This window comes from Eptatretus burgeri, chromosome 1 (genome assembly GCF_056783735.1).
Source record: "Eptatretus burgeri isolate ZD-2024b chromosome 1, Ebu_testis_v1, whole genome shotgun sequence".
Taxonomy (NCBI): Eukaryota; Metazoa; Chordata; class Myxini; order Myxiniformes; family Myxinidae; genus Eptatretus; species Eptatretus burgeri.
Window position 1 is genome coordinate 82,749,343 of NC_140961.1, and position 20,977 is coordinate 82,770,319.

The 20,977-nt window shown below is 41.0% G+C and overlaps 1 protein-coding gene and 1 long non-coding RNA gene across 2 annotated transcripts; one reads left to right on the plus strand and one right to left on the minus strand.

The window, feature by feature from the left end:
• Positions 1 to 2,443: 2,443 nt before the first annotated feature.
• Positions 2,444 to 16,529, plus strand: LOC147034855 (extracellular calcium-sensing receptor-like). The gene is made up of 4 exons (XM_085890371.1): positions 2,444 to 2,665; positions 6,462 to 6,585; positions 15,297 to 15,683; positions 15,785 to 16,529. Exons 1-4 carry the CDS (start codon positions 2,489 to 2,491, stop codon positions 16,258 to 16,260), a joined length of 1,164 nt encoding a protein of 387 aa, XP_085746497.1. The 5' UTR covers positions 2,444 to 2,488; the 3' UTR covers positions 16,261 to 16,529.
• LOC147034856 (uncharacterized) lies at positions 5,784 to 19,539 on the minus strand. Its single transcript, XR_015060554.1, has 4 exons — positions 19,296 to 19,539; positions 18,911 to 19,030; positions 15,290 to 15,455; positions 5,784 to 7,302 (listed from the first exon to the last, which is right to left on the minus strand). It is a non-coding gene; the product is annotated as an uncharacterized LOC147034856 (long non-coding RNA).
• Positions 19,540 to 20,977: the final 1,438 nt, after the last annotated feature.

A 20,977-nucleotide genomic window follows, 5' to 3' on the forward strand; every position in this document is an offset into this window, starting at 1 on the left:
ATATTTGCATAATGTAAAGAGCAGGAAGAAATTGGGAGGGAAGGACAGTGAGTTGGGGGTGAAGATGCATGGAATTGAAGAGGGATATTGAGATGTTGGGAAGAGGGGGGATGGACATGGGGTTGGATGGGGGATTGAGTACTTGGGGTTTGGGGCAGTTGAGGACTTCAAGAAGAAAGAGGGAGGAGTGAGAGTTGGCTTGTGGGAGGGTGGGCAGAAAGGGGACAGAGTTAGGATCGAGGGGTCTGAGGATTTGAGGAAAGGGAGAGGGGAGCACAGAGTTTGGGTGTGGTGGTGGAGGGGTTAAAGCAGTGCTGGATTAACCATTAGGCAGACAAGGCATGTGCCTTAGGGCCAGCCAAAATTCGGGCCAAAAATTATTTTCACATTAAATATTTGTCTTTTTTTGTATTAAATATTTTGTTCTTGAATCAGTTCATCTTTTGTCTGGGGTCCATTTCCATGAGCCCGAGATTTAATTTAAAATTTTCAAGCCATTCTCTAAAATTTCAAAATGTGCCTTAGGGCCAGCCGAGGCTTAATCCAGTACTGGGTTAAAGACATGGTATTGTTTGTGGGTGTGGGGTGGGGCGGGGGTTGAGACCTGAAGTCACATTTTACATGACACAGAATTTCCATGGGTCTGTGATAGTCCAGTTGTGTCTTTTGGGTCTGTCAGGTCTTTTATGTCCTTGAGTCATTTGTATTCCCTGGTTCTCTTGGGTCCCAGAGGTCCTCAAGTCCAGGTGATCCACCTTCGTTTGTGGAATCAATCACACCCTCATATCAACTGTGATCCACCTTTGTTTGAGGAAACACAGGCTGCGTTGAACCGGTTAAAATGGGGTAAAGCTGCTGGGATCTGTTGCACCCCTGCTTTACTTCTCAAAGCTGGTGGAAATGCTGTACTTGTGTCGTTACATGCAGTTCTGTGCTCCGCCTGGAACACAGACACCATGCCAACTGACTGGATGAGGGGCCTTGTTGTCCCTCTCTGGAAAGGGAATGGTGATCGCCAGGACGACTACAACTACCGAGGGATGACGCCACTCTCATTTACAGGCAAGAGGCAAGGTCTTCCCTCGGATAATTATTGATAGGGTTCGCCTCCATCTGCTTGAGCCCTGGTGCCCAGAGCAGTCAGGTTTTAAACAAAAAAGGTCAACGATTGACCATATGCTTGCTCTCGGGTCCTCAAAGAACACAGATGAGAGTTTGGCAGGGGCTGCTGGCAGCCGATGTTGATTGCTGCAAAGCATTCGATTCAGCGAATCAGGATACCCTCTGGAGGATTCTTGGTCTTCGTGGGGTACCACCAAACCTGATCAATCTGATGTCTGAACTACACTCTGGAACTGAGAGTGCTGTGAGGTGGGGTGATACCATCTCTGACTTATTTCCAGTTGTGACCAGAGTATATCAGGGATGGGGACTGCCCCCCACACTTTTCAGTGCTTGTATGGACTGGATTCTGGGGAGGATGTCAGAGAGATCAAGCTGTGGTGCATCGTTTGGGAATGTCAAGTTCTCTGACCTTGATTTCGCAGATGATGCAGGCATCTTTGCGGAGATTCTAGATATCCTTTTGGCGTCCTTTGATGTGCTGAAGGAGGAGTCGGAGCTGCTGGTATTATGGGCTTTTGGCTCAAAAAGAAGTTCCAGGCTTTCAATGATATATTGGATGCTCCTATCTTGTCTGTAACTGTTTGTGGTGAGGATGTTGAGCTCACGGAGAGATTTCCTTTCATTGGCAGTGATATTCATGTCTCTGCTGGCTGTGAGCCAGAGGTCAATAGATGTCTGGGTCAGGCCTGGGATGTCATTGATTCACTGGATCATGGAGTGTGGCATGCCAGTACTTGTGCAGAAGGATGAAGGTCTGAGTCTTCAGGTTCTTGGTGCTTCCTGTCTTGGTCTACAGTTGTGAGACTTGGACTTTGATCAGGAACCTGAGAGAGAGACTTAATTCCTTTGGTTCCAGGTCTCTTCGGTGAATCCTTGGCTATCACTGGTCTGACTTTGTGTCCAATGAGTGGTTGCTGAGAGAGACTCAAATGAGATTTGTTAACTGCATAGTCCGTGAGCATCAGCTGCGGTTGTATGGACATGTGGCTCGTTTTCCTGATGCTGATCCTGCTCACCAGATTATCTCAGCTAGGGATCCTTGTGAGAGGTGGAGGCCAATGGGCCAACCACTTGCTTCGTGGTTGCAGCAGGTTGATCAGCATCTCAAGGAGATGGTGATGAGTCAGACATCTGCTTGGGGGATGGCTAGACAGGGGCATCTGGAGTAGCGGTGGAAAGTGGACGCAGCAACATGCTGATTTTGATTTGATTCAATATTTGCTGATTTTGATTTGATTTCATATTTGCTGATTTTGATTCCATATATGCTCGCTGATGAAATTATTGCACAAAGAAAATAACCTTTTTCACTCAGTTACTCTTTTACCTGAAAAGAGTCCACTTCATAAATAATATTGGTGAAATGATAAGTTTTGATGAGAATGGAGATCCACCTGCAATCTACGATCTCATAAGTTGGCAACTTGAGAGCAATGGAGTGATGGATTTCAAAACTGTTGGTTCATACCGTTCAACTCTTCCTGGTGAAAAGCTTTATGTGAATGAAACTAAAATGAAATGGAACGGCGGATCAAATCAGGTAAGAATAATTTTCTTCTCAATTACCACCATTATGTTCAAGTACAATTTAAAACTCGTGAAAGAAAACATGAAGTTAAAAAATTGAAAATTGAAACATGAAGTAGAAAAATTGAAAATTGAAACATGAAGAGTAATCTCAAACAAATACGTTATTATGGTGTTCAATCCAACATGTGGCTCCATTGAAAAAAAATGGAAAAAACTTGGAAACTGAATTATTGGGAATATTCTGTATGAAACTTTTGTGTCACCAACATGACACACATTTATATTTATTCTGTTTGAATTTCTTTATATTCAGTATTTATTACCATAGAAGTTACCTGCGAAAATATTTTGTAAATTCATCAACATTCATCTCTTTTAATATACATTGACCAGAATTATTTTAGAATCCTTCCATTCTGGATTCAAGTGGATTCAAGTGCTAAAGGCCAAGTCACACCTTGATGTTTTAGCCAACGTATGCCGATTTTTGAATTTTTTTTCTAAAACGCTGGCACACGTTGAATACGTTATGGGTAAGTTTTGATAACATTGAGAGAACACTGAAAAACACTGCCATACGTCGTTGTATGCTGGCTTTAAACGTTGTACTTTTCGGTTGTACTCAAATTTTTGCATGCTTGAAATTTCACGACGTATGCCGGCGTATGACTCACACGTTCCGCTACGCTGGCCACAAGTTGTATGCACGGTCTGTGATCGTTGACAGACGTCAACACATGCTACTTGTAAGTTAATCATAAGTTGAGACACGCCGAGGTAATGTTTAGCGTACCCGAAACTTATTTCTAACCTATGATTAACGTGTTGTTGGCACGTTACGCGATCGTTGCCACACGTCGACAGACGTTACTTTTAAGTTACTCATAGGCTGAAAGACGTCGGTATAATGGATCGTCCTTGCGTCAGCGTCCACGGCCACGGCCAGGACACTTATTTGCAGCATTCTTCAAACCTTTCTTCGGCATGACGAGGATGTTCACACTTCAATGTCTGGCTTGGCTGATTCCAATTATCCATCAGCAGCGTCTATTTAAAATAGTCGAGTTTGAGCGTATTAACACGTTCAGAAGAAACGCTTCAAATTTCCAAACCCCAGCGTCAAAAAACAAAGGCGAGTGACAGCAATTTAAATCGTTCATTGTAAACAATGAAAATAGTTGAGTGGTACCGTTTAAAAGTCGTTGAGTGTAAAAAAATCCAATTGTTGACCGCAAGCGTCTACTTTCAATAGTGGAGTTTGAGCAATTTAGCACGTTCAATAGAAACGATTAAAATTTCCGAGCGCCAGCGTCAAAAAACAAAGGCGAGTGACAGCAATTTAAATCATTCATTGTAAACAATGAAAATAGCTGAGTGGTACCATTTAAAAGTCGTTGAGTGTAAAAAAAAAATCTAATTGTTGAGCGCAAGCGTCTACTTTCAATAGTGGAGATGCAGCCATTTAAATCGTTGAGTGGCAGCCTATGAATAGCAAACCCCACGTCACCGGCAAAGATAAACTGCCGCACGATATGGATAAGTTGGGCTATCGTTGGGCATAGTTTGTGAACGCCGGCTACACGATAATTATTCGTTGGTATACCGTATCTGTAAGTTATCGAAGCGCTCTATGCACATTATTAGTTCATTGTGTATTTGTCCAACCCGTTATGAATAGACCTAAATCGTAAAAACAAGCCATAGCTCATTGTTGAAAAAGCCCCATAAAAAACTTAGCCGCGAAGAACTTCGAACAATGGTGCAAAGATGTCTCCTACCCGTGGACACGCGGACGCAAGGAGGATCCATCATAACCCACACCCTCCCCCACTACTGCCAACATGAACAAACTACTACTAATACGAATACTGATACTGATACTGATACTGTTACTGCTGACATGGACATCGACTCAAAAAGGACTCGAAAACACTGTTGGGTACCCTTTTATGAACACCATTTTTATATACCAATTCCCAAAATCGCTGGGAACACGTCTTTATATGGCAGTTGTAAGTTAGAAACACGTTCATTTATTTTTTTTTGTCGACCGGAAGACGTCATTGGAATACGTCTACATACGTCAATGTGTGTTGGGACTACATAAATAATTGGTTCAAAGTACGTCAAACACAAGTTAGAAATAAGTTTCGCGTAAAAAGACATTACCGCGACATGTTTCGACTTATGAGTAGCTTATAAGTAGCCTTTGTGGATGTGTGTAAGCGTCCGCATATCGTGTGTACAACTTATCCCCATCGCATGCGGAACATGTGTCATACGCCAAGTACATCGTAAAATTTTGAACATGTTTAAAATTTCTTGACGTACTCTACTTATTACGACGTATGATAGCGTACTTTAGCGTTCTACTCACGTATACCAAACTTACTCATACCGTATTTGACGTGCGCCAACGTTTTAGACACATTTTTCTTTGGTCGGCATATGCTGGCAACATCGCCAAGGTGTGACTGCGATGTTGACACTTCCATTTCTACGGCAGTTATGATTCGAATCGTTGTGCATCAGCCTTTTAATAGGCTACGTCACGACATCGTCGGCGATGCGTGCAACGCGCTATGCCTAAGTTAGACTATCGTTGGGCATAGGTTGTGTCGGCCGACAACAGGTTCAGCATTCGTTGGTATAAGTTATCTATAACACAACGAAACGTTCTGTGTCCGTTACTAATGCGTTATACATAAGACCAAGTCGCTATGAATACGTCCGAATCTTTAAAAAAAAACATCAAAAGTTCAACGTAAGCCAGCGTTTTACATAAATTTTAATACGTTACCATCGCTGGCTAAAACGTCAAGGTGTGACTGGGCCTTGACACTGATAATTTCCTTCAGTAGATTAGAAATTACATTATTAGCCCTGCTGGACTTAGTCCAAACTGGCGGCTTATGGATTTGGTCTCGATTTTTTTTTGTCCGTGTGTGTGTGTGTGTGTGTGTGTGTGTGTGTGTGTGTGTGTGTGTGTGTGTGCGTACGTCTGCAACCATATCATGGAAATGTATGGCCCAATTTTATTCATACTTGGCAAAAAGACAGCACATGATGGCATACATTTGCACATCATTTTGTTTTGCCATGCAATCAAAGTTGTAAATACCCTGGTGTAGAACACGTCCACAAAATTTTATTTGACAGGCATTTACTGATCTTGTTCAAACTTGGCACACAGATAAATAATGATGACTTACACATGCCTGTCAATTGTTTTTTGAGGTCAGATCCAAGATGGCCGACTGGCGGCATTTTCGTTGAAAAAAACCAATGTTCAGCACGTCCTCAACCATTTCTCGGACATGCATTTACCGATGTTGTTCAAACTTGGCACACAGTTAAAGAATGATGGCTTACATATGAACTTCATGTTTTTTTCGAGATCTGATCCAAAGTGGCTGACTCTCATCCATTTTGTTATTTAAATGTGTCTCCAACAATTTCTCAGACATTAATGGTCTAATTTTGCTCAAACTTGGCACAAACATAATACATTATGTAATGCATGTGCATTTCACTTTATTTTGCGATCTGATCAAAGATGGCCGACTGCTAAACTGGCAGCCATTTTTGTTGGATATAATTATGGGCTGGCCCTTTAACTCCATACAACAAAATTATTAAAACAATGGGGGCTCTGACATTTTATGTCTATTTCACTTGTTTCACAAGTATCTCTATAATATTACAAAGTGACACTTTGTATTTGAAACTGTCTGTGTTGTAAATGTGCATGTTTGAGAACGACAACAAATTATCTTCAATCACTTTTAATCTATCATTAATGACAGGTTCCTCGATCAGTTTGCAGTGACCCATGTATTCCTGGTACACGAAAGATGGGCCGTCAAGGAGAAGCAATTTGCTGTTTTGACTGCATTCCTTGCATTGATGGAGAATTTTCAAATATCACTGGTAGGTGCATCTCTATGCTTGCATTTTAATTTTTAACTTGCTTATATATGATGTCCACAACGAGTTGTATGAAAGGTACATAACATGATAAACAGTCAATACAAATTTTAAATGCCATTTGGTGCTCAACATTGGCAGTAATTTTACAGAAATTCAGATTTTCTCATCTGGAACTGGTCTGGAGACACTCGTCCTGACGAGGGAAAAGTTTGAATACTATTCACCTGGGTGAAGCATTTGACATTACATCAGCTTGTAAATACACATTGGAAAATTAACAGCTGAACATGCAGAGCAAATAAGTCTAACATGAAATGTTGTACTGCAGTAATAGATTCCTGGTGAATATATTAACTTCATTCAGCGATTTAATAATCAATATATTTTGTAAGCATGGATGTATTTGTTTGTGACATATAGCTGACAATCTGCAGTTAAAAATAGGAAATGTATTAAGACATTTGATAACATAAACCACATTCTCCCCAGCAATAGTGTCAGAAAGAAAAACGTGGAAAATGTAAAGTCCAGGAAATATATGAGAAAATGCATTTTTTGATAACCTGCGAGTGAATGCAGTTCACAGCGATATGCTTTTGTGTGACATTGTTTCGACATTTTCATACACTGTAAACTTTGACAAAAGAGAATGTGTCAAGTGCTAACCTCTGCACACAGTGATTTTATGTGTACTAGCAATTACCACCTGTCAATTCGCTGACGGGAATAGTAAGAGGTGGGAGAGAGAGATGGGGTGGGGGGAAGAGGGGGGAGACAACATCAGGTGTGGTGGAGCATTAATTACAATTCATACTGTCTCACCAAAATGATTCTGCATAGAATAACAGTGAAGATGGAATCAAAGTAATGTCTGAGAGAGAGAGAGAAAGAGAGAGAGAGAGAGAGAGAGAGAGAGAGAGAGAGAGAGAGAGAGAGAGAGAGAGAGAGAGAGAGAGAGAGAGAGAGAGAGATAGATAGATAGATAGATATGTGTGTGTGGGAGGAGGGTGCTGCACTGTATTCGGAAGGGGTTAGAGCGAGGATGTGACAAAGAGAGAGAGGTAGAGGAGGGAGTAAGCAGAGAGAATATGTTCTGCTTTATGAACAACAACATCCACAACCACACACACATACGCTTGGCCAATATTGGAATTTTTTTCGGAAATCGGCTAATTGGAATCACTGTGATTACTGACTACAGTACATACTGTATACAACCCAAAAACCTTGAGTAACTTTCACCATTGTTTAGCGGTAATTTCCAAAAACATTTTTTTAAAAACAACATTGCATTATAAACGTCTCAAAGAGATGTGATGCCAATCGTCGTGTGAATGGTGGAAAAAAATTGGTTCTGCAATTTAGAAAACACATTAATATGGCAAACGGCTCAGAAATTGTGTTATCAAATGTAACTCGCAAAGAGAAATCATTTAACCTTTGTAAAGCACACTGAGTCATATGAAAGAACCAATTTAGAATATCATGAACCTCTACCTTGAAGCAACTGCCGACTATTCATCCTGATCGAGACATGAACTGTACAACTATCAACTGAAGGGCGATCGGCAAGTGGCTTAAGCACTCAAGAAAGCACTCCAATTAAATGGTTGATAAGGAACAGGTGGCTTGGCAAATGATAGCAATCACCGAACTGTCGCACAAAACACACACCTCATGGAGACACCCAAAATGTGAAATATTTTTGACTTGGACAAATGGCACTTTTTTTCTAGCAGTCACAACTGCTGCAATGTTCAATTCTGGAGCTTAAATTTTGTAATTTGGCTACGTTTAAGAGTTCTCGAGTTTATGACGTGTGCGAAAATGAAATAAAACATGAACACTGGCGTTTCCTGGCGTTTATAAGCATTGCAATGTATCCAGCAATTTTTCGGTATGATGAGCTGATAGATGACACAAGTTTTTTTGGAAGTAACATTTGATGATATAAGTTAGGAAAGTGAAAAAAAATACTTTGTCACGAATAAAATGTTGTGGCCTGCTGCAAGTCAAGGCATGTTTGAACAGGCTCAAAAATATGGCAGCCTCAGACCCCAGCGAGGAAACCTAATATGCGCCTTAAGACCCCATGGATAGCGAGGTAGTCGAGGATGCGCCTGATATAGGATATAATTAAACAAGGCCGTTGATTATCTCAAAAAGGAGAGTTTTATTTAACCCAAACACCCAATTTAAACTCATCCACCCCCTTGGACATCTCTTAGTATGCGTGCAAAGTTTCAAGCTGATAGGTTTCATTATTTTGGAGTTATATAGGGGACACACTGACACAATGATATTTATTGGTATAGATTGTTACATATTTGGGGTTCACGTTTCGCCATGTTGGGGACTTCTCAGTTTCCTGAAATCACGTCCAACAGCCGCAGAAAACTCTGCAGTCCGGCGGGTTCCGAGTCAACCAGGAACCCAAATGATAACACCAAACCTGGCAGGGTTCTTGCTACTGTGCGCGTTACTCTTCCGGTGACAAGGCAATATTAATAGGGGCTCACACGATAAATACGTAATTGTCATATTTTTTGAAATCAGGTGTATCAGAACAGAGCTGCTAAGTATGTAGCAGCTAATGTTGTGGAGCTTATCAGTGTGTACAGTGTCGTAGGCTAACAGTAAGTGCACACTATACCAGACTAATGAATGAAAACATGCTCCAAGCAGATTTAGAGGAACAAATAACAAGGGTTTATTTAGAAGGGTGAGGTAAAATAATTTGATACATTTTTTTACAGGGGTTTCTTTACAGGCATTCATACAACAAGTGTTTATTTACAAGGGTGAGGAAAATCAAGAGGTACATTTAAAAGAGGGGTTTCTTTACAGGCATTCATACAACAGTGACATACAGTAATTTGTGTGGGAAGTGCAGCAAAAGACATACAATGTGGGAAAAAAGTAAAAAGACAAAAGAGCAGTTATCACCATTTCTATCTAACTTAGATAATTTTACTTTGAATTTTACAAAACAGGGCCCATCAGATCATACCATGGAAGGAGGAGATCGGAAGAAGGAACGATGAGAATAGTTTGGAAGCGATACCAGAATGGAAGTGATCCTGGAATGGAAGTGATACCGGTATGAAAGCAAGAACCAGTATGAACTATGAATTCGTTCTGGTTCCCAAAATAAGATACGTCTTCAATTTGCAAGTAGAATAGACTTCCCGTTCCCGCCCGTTTGTTTGAGGGATGGGGGAGGGAAATGGCATTGAGTTTAGCATGTTTCATTCCCTGAGTAATGTCCCCAGTCCCCCGTGTCTCGATTCTACAACTTTTGTCCTTTCGTAGAACAATCCATCTTTCAATCCCTCTTTAATCCCTCCGGCCTCCGTCAATCAATCCATCTTTCAACCCTTCTTTAACTCAAGCTTCCCATCCATCGCCAGGCCCTCACTTCCAAAAAGTAACTCTCGAACTCCTTAATCATCACGATCGTGTCCTTTTTAACTTTCAATCCTCATAATTCTCATGAGAAACTGCCCTCACCTGAATCCCCCACCACCACCATGTCAAGAATCGTTGGGTAGTCGCTAGACGACCGTTATTCTCAGGTTTTCCATCTGTCTGTATGTATGTAATGGACAGCTCTGGAGGTCAGAGAAGTTAACCGATTTTGATGAAACTTGACTGCAAGGTTCATACCAGGATCTCGTTGTATGCTTTTGAGCACCGTTGCTATGGATGCCACCGTTGCTTAAGACCCAGTCACACCTTGACGTTTTAGCCAGCTTATGCCAATTTTTGAAAAAAATTGTCTAAAACGCTGGCACACGTCGAATACGTTATGGGTAAGTTTTGGTAACATTGAGAGCACGCTGAAAAACACTGCCATACGTCGTAGTACGCTGGCTTTCATCGTTGTACTTTGCGGTTGTCCTCAAATTTTAGCATGCTTGAATTTTTACGACTTATGCCAGCGTATGACTCACATGTTCCGCATAATGCTGGCCATAAGTTGCAGGCACGTTATGCGATCGTTGACACACGTCGACACACGTTACTTGTAAGTTAATCATAAGTTGAAACACGTCGAGGTAATGTTTTGCGTACCCGAAACTTATTTCTAACCTATGAGTAACGTGTTGTAGGCACGTTACGCGATCGTTGACTCAAGTCCACACACGTTACTTGAAAGTTACTCGTAAGTCGAAACACGTCAAGGTAATGGTTAGCGTCAGTGTTCCAGACTCCCTGGTTTTTTTTTGTTTTTTTTCTTCGGTATGATGGTGATGTTGACACTTCGATTTCAAGTGCGGTTATGATATAAATCGTTGAGCGGAAGCCTATTAATTATATTATATTATAACCGCACTAGAAATCGAAGTGTCAACATCACCGTCATACCGAAGAAAAAAAAAAACAAACAAAAAAAAAACAGGGAGTCTGGAACACTGACGCTAACCATTACCTCAACGTGTTTCGACTTATGAGTAACTTACAAGTAACTTTTGTCGACGTGTGCCAACGATCGCATATCGTGCGTACAACTTATTCCCATCGCATGTAGAACGTGTGAGGCAGACGGCAAGTATGCCGTAAAAAAATTTAACATGTTTAAAATTTCAAGACGTATGGTAGCGTACTTTAGCATTCTATTCACGTATACCAAACTTACCCATACCGTATTCGACGTGCGCCAGCGTTTCAGACGCATTTTTCAGAGGTCGGCATACGCTGGCAAGATCGCCAAGGTGTGACTGCGATGTTGACACTTCCATTTCTACGGCGGTTATGATTTGAATCATTGTGCGGCAGCCTTTTAATAGGCTACGCCACGTGATCGTCGGCGATACGTGCAGCGCGCTATGCATAAGTTAGACTATCATTGGGTATAGGTTGTGAACGCCGACAACAGGCTAAGCATTCATTGGTATAAGTTATCTATAAGACAACGAAACGTTCTGTGTCCGTTACTAATATGTTATGCATACGACCAACTCGTTATGAATACGTCTGAATCTTTAAAAAAAAAACATCAAAAGTTCAGCGTAAGCCAGCGTTTTGCATACATTTTGATACGTTGCCATTGCTGGCTAAAACGTCAAGGTGTGACTGGGCCTTTAGCAACGGGACTTTGAATTTTTTGAAAAATCCCCCCCCCCAAAAAAAAAAATCGAAAATCAAAAATCGGCTTTGGTGCTTTTATGCGCACTATAATCAACCTCTTTGTCAAAAAATTTCAGCCCGATCCATCAAAAACTGTATGACAAGTATGCAATTATATCGCGACCACCCATGTCGCCTACTGGCTTGTAATTATCTAATTTAGCTCAGTTGCCTCAGTACAATGACCCGAATTAATTACGCCATGAACTCATTACCTGTCGGCTATAATATACAGAGGATCCCTCAGCGTGTGCAAATCATCGTGAAATTGTACGTGAAAAATTAAATGATTTTCTTTATTTTCTTAAAATATTTCCTACAAAACTCACCATTAAAACCCGATCATTGGTGCATCAATTGCCATCATCGTGTGAGATAAACAACAACTGCTTCCTGCTCATAGGGTGGAAATTTAAATACTCACATAATACTAAAAAAAAATCTGAATGAAAAAAAAAAAATCAGTAGATATACCGAGCTGTGATACCAACAATGAAAAAATCGAAGAAAGGTGTTCATAATCTTTAAATACCGTACTTGGACTACATGATTTACAAAAAGCTCTGATGGACTCGGCTACACCTGGAACAGTGGAACGTATGATGTCAAGATGTACCAGGATGTAAGTACAATAGGTTCTGACTTTTAACCTTCAGCATCTGAGCACCATACAAGCAATCGTGTTTTTCTTTGCCCTCGTGGCATTTTTTTTTAAAGCAATTGGTTATTTATATGAATTGGGTGTGCCTTTGAAATCCTGTGCCAATTCAGTGATCTGCAATGGCGACACGGGTGAGAAGCGATGCGGGTATAATCATACCCGCACAGTGTCTCATGATAGCTATTGTGGTATGACGACAGTGATGGATCACATGACCTGTGCCAACCACCAATACTGATCTCGCTTTGAAACAAAATAAATTGAAATAGCATTTAAAGGTGGAAGAAAAATTACCGTTTTCATCATGGGGGGAAATACTTTGAAAATACATTTTAAAATATGGTAAAACTTTGGAAATGAAAAATATGGGAATTCCTCATGTGGGAGTACTTTTAAAAATTACCATGTGTCAATGATCTGTACATCCTATTTGAATAGGTAATGGACAATTGGACCATTGCATATTTTTGGAACCTGTGTTAAAAAAGCAAGATTTTTTTTTCTTTTTTTAGATAATACCGATACACCGGTATATATTGGTATGACCCCCAACTACCTCTCCCCCGCCACCCTCATTCATGGCGAGCCCTAAACCCCAGGCTATAACAATATACACATGTTTATGTAATTTTGTTTTTGAAATGATTACTTCTCCAAAACTATGTCCCAAAGGGTTTGTTTTTATTGATGTTAATGATGTTTCCTTCTTTAAAACTCCGTATAATATTGCCGCCTGAAGGACATAAGATGGAATGAAAGATAATGCTCACTCTGTTGAGGGACACCCCTGTGAGAAGCACAAAGATGGCCTTTATCAAGCCTTTTTAACACACCACCTGGAGTAATGGCCATATGCTGGGAACAAGTGGAGTTAATCTCCCACGGCTGATCAAAACTAAATTGCAAGAATTTAACCACCAAGGACCCCTAAATGAACTTGATTGCTTGTTTGAGAAAACGGCGACAGGCATGAAGTACACGTTTCCTTCAGGAAAAAATAATTTATTTATTATGTGAAAGGACAGTGATGCAAGAAAATATAATGCACACAAAAAAAGACTTATGAAACCTCTATCGAGTGCAGCCTGTGGCTGCTGGTTGCATCATTGGTTGGGACGCGGATATGACGCTGATGCAGTGTCCCCCTTACCAGTACACTGTCCCCCTTATCCAAAATGTCCCCCTTACCAGTACACTGTCCCCCTTATCCAAAATGTCCCCCTTACCAGTACACTAGTGCTCATTTTGCCGACATCAGAAGGCTGATAGGCTGAGTCAACCTCCTGGTGTATTTTTTTTTTAAATTCAGCAGCCAATGGGGCTTGAACTCAGGACCCTAGGATCCCAAGCCGCCACCCTAAATACAAAGCCAACACCAGGCTTACTCATGAAATAAGCCATCATTTCCCCCTCACTACAAAACACACACGATCACTTATGATACCCAGGCAGAGTTATAGATAATGCCAAAGTATAAATATCAGTTCTGCAAGAAACTGGAGGTTTTGAAAGCATGTCTGGAAAAGGAAGCATGCGAGGCAGAATTGGCACACCAGACTTTGTGAAAAAGCATCTGTCTCCTTTTCTTCTTCCTCCAAATTGTTGCAATAAAACTTTCCACTGCCACCTCTCTTCTTGACTCAAATCTCTAATGTCTCTTCAGGCTCTGCCTATCACAGAGCTGGAATAGCTCTGCCAATCACAAAGCTTTCTTTCCAATCAACCACCGACTACATCCTGAACTTCCACCAATCTCCACCCTGCTTGGGGTGGCATGTGTCTATTCAGAGGATCAACAGTTCATTCCCTTTTGTAATGGGGGAAAGCAAATTGCTCCACCCCTATGCTGGCCAGCCCACCCTGGCACAAAGAAAAATAAAAGACAAGACACCTTACCCTAACACTCTCTAATAGCACAAATCTCGCACCATAATCGCAGGGATAATCACCTTATAAAAACACTTTTAATCGTCGGCACCACATCTGACTCATTTGTGAGAAGTCAGAATTCCACAATACTGCGTTTCCTTCCAAATAGTGTGTCCCCAACCCATCACTCCCTACACCTACCCTACCCCCTCGTAACCATCTGCTTCTTGCCACTAAATCTTGTGAAGGTGGAGAGTTATCTCACAAACCTCGACTCCATTTCTGCAACAGGCCCAAACGGCATCAGTGCACATTTCCTGAATTCCTGCACTGCTGCTCTTGCTCATCCTTTTTCTTCTCTGTTCAATCAATCATTCTCTCTGGGTCGGTTTCCATCTGCCTGGAAGTTAGCTAATATCACTGCAATACACATAACATCGTGCAAGGATGGATCCTCTTAACTACAGACCGAATAGCTTGCTTCCAATTATAAGCAAGGACGTGGAATTTATCATTGCAGTTGACATGAAATCATTTTTTTTTCTCCAATGGCCTGAACTTCAATCTCATTATTCCTTCTAAGGCTTCAAGACAGCTGTTCACCACTACCTCAGGCCATCCACCATCCATACTCATGATGTTCTTCTTCCAGAAATTACCCCATTCCCAAGCACTCGTTTATTCCAGGTTTTTTTATTTTCTTTATCCCCCTCTCTCTCCTCTATTTTTGTTTGTTAGTTGTTGGTTGATGTGTTCCTTTTCTGTTTCATCCCCGCATTTGCTTACCTCTTCTTGCTGTGTTTCATTCAGCTTGTGTGCAGCTTGTACAACCCCATGTGTCCTTCTTCTCCCCCTGATCTCACTCTCACTTGGACTCTGCAGTTTGTATTTCCCCCTACCTATTTTGCTCCCTTCCATTCATTTCTTACTCTTCAATGAGCCTCAGTCATGTACACCAAGAAATACATGATAAGATGTTAAAAAATCAATCGGGAATGGGCACAAACTATTGCCCCCCACACTGACAAATATTACAATATTTACCTTTTAGATTCTTCGCAATGTCATCGATGTCCAGATGGTTTCTGGTCAAATCATTTTCATGATGGTTGCATTCAAATGCCTGAAGAGTTCTTGGCAATATCCGATCCTCTTGCAATCGTATTGCTCACTCTGTCATTAATTGGTGTTATTGTGGAAATCCTTGCTGCTGTGGTTATAACAAAACAAAAATCATCAGCTCTGAAAAGAAATGAACTTCTAATAAGTGTTGTCCTATTATTCACACTAACAGGTTGTTTTGCCACAAGTTGGGCCTTTGTTGGGAAACCAACAGAAGTGTCCTGTCAGTGTCGGGAGGAAATAGTGATTTTCTGCTTAACACTTGCCATGGCGTGTGTTTTAAACAACATTCTACTCCTTTTCACCACAAATGATGGTTTGCTATTACTATGTATTTCATTTTATTGTTTTGCATCATTTTCATTTTTATCATGAGTGGAAATTTATTTCCTGTTAACTAATATTCCTTTTCCACAGCAATGCCCCCTTTCCTGAAATCACATCTGTGGTTGAGGCAGCCACTGGCGGTGTTGGGCCTTTGCTCATGTATCCAGATTGCCTTGTGTGTCATTTTGGTATTTCTTGGGAAATCGAAACCTGTGCAGAATCTTCATGCTCGTGCTGGTACTGTCCTTTTGGAATGCCTGAGGAACTCCTCCAGATGGCTTGTGCTGCCCCTGCTCTTCTTGGGAGTTCTGACAGGAGTTTGTTTTTACTTGGCTTATGTTGCTGGTAAAATGCCTACAATGGGTTCTGAGCCAAAATTAATCACATACAACATACTCTTCTGTTTTATTGTATTTCTTGCCTTTATACCTGCTTATGGGAGCACACAAGGAAAGTTCGCTGTTGCTACAGAAATCTTTGCTGTCGAGGCACTTGCATATGGCTTTCTTGGCTGCATTTTCTTCCCAAAATGCTACAACATTGTTTTAAAAAAAAATGCAATGTAATTATGTGTGGGTGCTTGTGTGCATGTCTTTGCAATGTATATGCTTATTCATTCTGAAATTACTGTACATAAAGAAGTGATAAGTAGGGAGCAACTGATGGCACAACTTGGGGCCAAAGCAGAGGTTACAGAGATGATTGTGTCATTCACAAAGGTGCAATTCCAACTGTGACAAGCTCTCAAGGGAGCATCTTCTGTTGAGAGATATTGGGCTCTATCTTTGATTATTTATCCACATATTCAACATTAAATCAAGCATTCTTTGAGGTATCCAAGAAATAAATTATACATTATATGCACTTATGTTTTCTCTTCATTACTTAATTCACATTACATGTACAGTCACATCAATGATCCAAGCATCTTTTAAAACACTTCAAAAATTAATATTAAAAAGGTGACACACTCCACAACTTGACAAACAAAAATATAAAGGAAGTAGATAAGGAGATTATCATGGTTATGCCATGCTTGACCACATGCTTGGCTTATCCAACACACTCAGTTCTGCACACGACACCTCTCATGCTTAAAAAAAAAAGATTGATGTCCAAACTCTTTGGAATGGCAGATCCTTCTCTTCAAAGTCCAACAAAAGTGATTCACAGAAATATAAGTAATCTATTGTTAAACAACTTCCATTGATCAACCTTTATCAATAACAATATGAGAGTGTTCACTGGTAATATGGCATAGTTCCGTTTTGGGGAGTGAGGGGAGATGGGGGAGGTGCTTTGACCTCTTTTGTTAATATTGGCTGCTTTGATGCCAGGTAAAACTGGTGGGATAATGACGTGCGTTTTCTCATCGAGATATGTACAAAATCATTTGCCAGTGGTAAAATTTTGGGGAAGCATGAAATCTGATGCATAAGATGGGGCATGGAAAGAGTGGTTGGCAGATGTCATGATAGTTGTTTACATTCTTACTACCTTCACTGAATTGACACCATCCTTTTCCCACTGAAGGTGCAACCCACTCAGTACCCATCTGTGCAGATATGACACACTCCATTTCATTCAGGCCACCGTCATTGACCATGCATCTCAAGAAATGAAGGGCAATGCCTAAAATGGCAATGTTATTGTCAGGTCAGGTTAGATCAGATCTGTAACTTGCTGCAGGTACCATGTAATACTATTGGAACCTATTTCATGGTCGTGTTGTGGGTGACTAAATCGACTCCCCCACAAGGTTTCCTGGTGAGGAGGATGTATAGTATGGCTCTGGACACCCAGCTATATTAAAAACAAAATCTGTCAAAGGGTGGAGGAGCTCCTTGTGAGTCATCAGCCATTCATATCTGGTGCCCAACTGCATCTGTGGTCTTGTCCTCCTGCAGTTGGGTTTCCTTTTAATAGGAAGTTGGTGACAGGATTTGCACATTGGCCACTATAAAACACTTCATTCCACAAAACACATAAAAAGTGCAAACAAAACTGAAAATCCACTCCATTGGAGTATCTCCTGTGCAGCTGCCTTTTGCAGGGCAGCTCACCAGATGACTGGATTGGGGCAAAGCCTTCAGGACCCCCATACTTTGATGATAGAAGGAAAATCATGCAGTAACCTTCTTGTATTGGATTGCAGAGGTGTGTCTCTGGGTGGTGCTGAGGTGTCCTCCACAAGACGGTGGTCTCCTCAGATTAACCTGAGGTGGTCCCTTTGGGTGGGTGCCTGGAATGTCCTCTCCATAAGAGATGATGTTCATGTGTCTCTGCTATCACCTGAGTTCCAGGATTTGAACACCAATATTGCAGCACTCCATGAAGATCGGAAACCAAATTTTCTCAAAGTTGCAATATTCGCTCGCTTACGCTTACTCATATTTCTCCTTTTCTAACTGGAACACATTACTTCATCAAGCATCTGCCTTTTGACACTACTCCCCTGCCAGGGCCTGGAGCTTCGCCTTCTTTTCATGTGATCATTTCTTTAACCAAACTGAGAAGTCAAATTGAGATCCTATAAATACTTGTTTACATTTTATTTTTGGAAATAACTTAATTTTATTTTAACACTCATTACCATCGAGTATTACCTAAACCTGGTTCTTGGTTTAAGTTTCCTTGTTGAGCAGAGATGAAAAATGACATAGCTCTCTTAAAGCTCTTGGCTGAGCACGTCATTTCTGGCAAACAACAACCTCCAAAACTTGGGTAATTTTCTGAGACTTAACGCATAGTTCGTTTTTCTGCTTTTCAACCACACCCAGTATTTTCCCAAAATAATGTCAGACTGTGTTTCACTTCCTCAAATGCAATTTGCATTATCAAAGCCGCATTTCTCCAAATTGAAACACTTTGACCTAACGGAGATGAAAGACAACTTTCTTCATGACCATCTTTCATCTGATGAAGAAAAAACGACCCATAACGTTGGTAAGTTTCATACACGATTAAACTGTTCATGAAAACTTTGTATATGATTAATTCCTCAACAAATTAATTCCTCAAAAGTGTGTGTGTGTGTGTGTGTGTGTGTGTGTGTGTGTGTGTGTGTGTGTGTGTGTGTGTAAGTATATGCATGTTTGTGTGTGTAATGTGTGTATGTATGTGTGTATGTGTGTGTGCAGTTAAGTCCGGCTTCCTTCTTGGAACTGTGGTGCAGTGATTGGTCTTCAGTATGATTGTATATGATTAGTTACATACCTGCCAACCTTTTTTGAAGGAAAAGCGGTAGGCTGGCATCGCACGTGTACCCAGGTGGTCCGGGGGCATGCCCCCCTCCCGGAAATTTTTCAAAAAAATGAAGCAAAATGGTGCAATCTCCTGCATTTTGAGACCACAGTTAGCTGAAATATATCAACATATTTTTAGAGTGAAAAAGAGAAAACTTAACATGGTTGATTTACTCACCAATCTTTACTTTTCTAAGACATCATGATCATCGGTCACGTTTCCATAAATTACTGACTGTCCAAGCTCCACATGTATGTGCCCATACGTGTACACAAGAGTTTACATAAACTCACTGATACATCTTTATGAATGAAATGACTGGCCACTCTGATTTCATAACATATTTACAGTTTACCTTACGCGAAGCCTTGATACACTTGAACTCTGTTGTCCAACTTGGTTTAAACTCGTTGACACAGCGTGGGGGTGGTTTTTTCTTTTCTGGTGTTTGCGTTGTTGTTGTGCACTGAAGCAATGAGTCCTCTCTGTTCACTGCAGTCTTTGATCATGAATGGAAAATGCCAATGGCGCGTTGTCTGGAAATGAATGCCAGCTGTTTCCTGTCGTCCTATTTGATTGGTCATGCTTAGTTTGGAAGCAATAACCAATCGCTGACGAGATAAGAAACCAAGGTCAGGCACGAGTTTTGTAGAATGGTGAAGCAGCCGCGTGTAATACGATCTTGGCAGTGAGAAACGAACACAAAACTGAATAAAAAACACAACTTTTTTTTTCAATAATAATTTCCAAATGCGGTATGTCTGACTAATAAAATCGGTAGGCGTTGGGAGCTATAGAAAATCGGTCGGCTACCACGCAAATCGGTGGGGTTGGCAGGTATGTATATATTCATTCCCCTTATTATTACAGCATTTCAAACTCACTCATAGATGAGGTGGATTGTTATGTCCACAAGGAATAGAAAGCTCTGAGTGAGGTCCTGACATAATTACAGTGCGGTGACATCGCGCTGTTATATAATTGGCTATTCTGTCCTGGGTCTTCTGTCACGCCGCCGGGTGTATTGTGGACGGAGATTGCCGGGTGAATTGTGGGCGGAGATAGCCGGTTGTATTGTGGGCGGAGATTGCCGGTTGTATTGTGGGCGGAAATTGCCGGGTGGATTGTGGGCGGTGATTGCCGGTTGAATTGTGGAAGGGTTAATGCCAAGAGCGACTTTTTTTGTGCTGAATCGTTTTCTGTGTGACGCCGGAAGTTGATTTTCTGAGCAGGAAGTGATAATCTTCCTGTTCCGTTAGTGGTTGAGACGCAGCGTTGTAACTCTCGTTCTTCATTTTTTTTCACCAGAAGTGTTTTTAAAACGTCTTGTGGAGGTGATTTCTTCCTCTTTTTTTGGTGACAGAAGTGGTTATAACAGCGCGGCGACATCGCGCTGTTATATAATTGGCTATTCCGTCCTGTGTCTTCTGTCACGTCTTCTGTCACATTTATGGCCGCGTACGTCCCTTTGATCTGAGGGCTATAAATATAAATTTTTCCAACGTCACAACTCTTCCCATCATGCATGCTAATTCACCGTGTCTACATTTATATTTTATAATTTCAGTTCATTCGTCAAGACTTTCACAATGACCTCAATATATGTATTAATAACATCCCTCTAAGATGGACATCACAGAATTTACCCACTGTTTCAACGTTCTTTGAAGGTTTACGTGAAAGGTATTATACAAAATAAAATACGATGATGTTAAATGAAACTGCCTGTTGTCAAAAACACACTTTATTCTCTTGAACTCTGTGTTTGCTGCTTTTACAGTGTCAATCACGAAGAAAGTGCACATGTATTGTCTCTTGATCCAAACAGTCATCAGACTAAAAAAAACTGCCTTTTTACAGCCATTTTTCCCTCCTGAGTAGGTATTAGCTTTATTGCGGGCTCCATGAAATCATGGTTCCCTTCTTGAGGCAATTTTCATGGCTGGATGCCCTTCCTGATGCCAACCCTTGTCACCTCTTACAACACACAGGGATATGGTACACTTATTCTCACTGGGGCATACACCAGGACCAGTA

Bases quoted from the DNA above. Each gene is read 5' to 3' on its own strand.
- LOC147034855 (XM_085890371.1), top strand. From the start codon at position 2,489: ATGATAAGTTTTGATGAGAATGGAGATCCACCTGCAATCTACGATCTC. The intron at 2,666-6,461 runs GTAAGAATAATT...CATTAATGACAG, and splicing joins GGAACGGCGGATCAAATCAG to GTTCCTCGATCAGTTTGCAG. The intron at 6,586-15,296 runs GTAGGTGCATCT...TTTACCTTTTAG, and splicing joins AGAATTTTCAAATATCACTG to ATTCTTCGCAATGTCATCGA.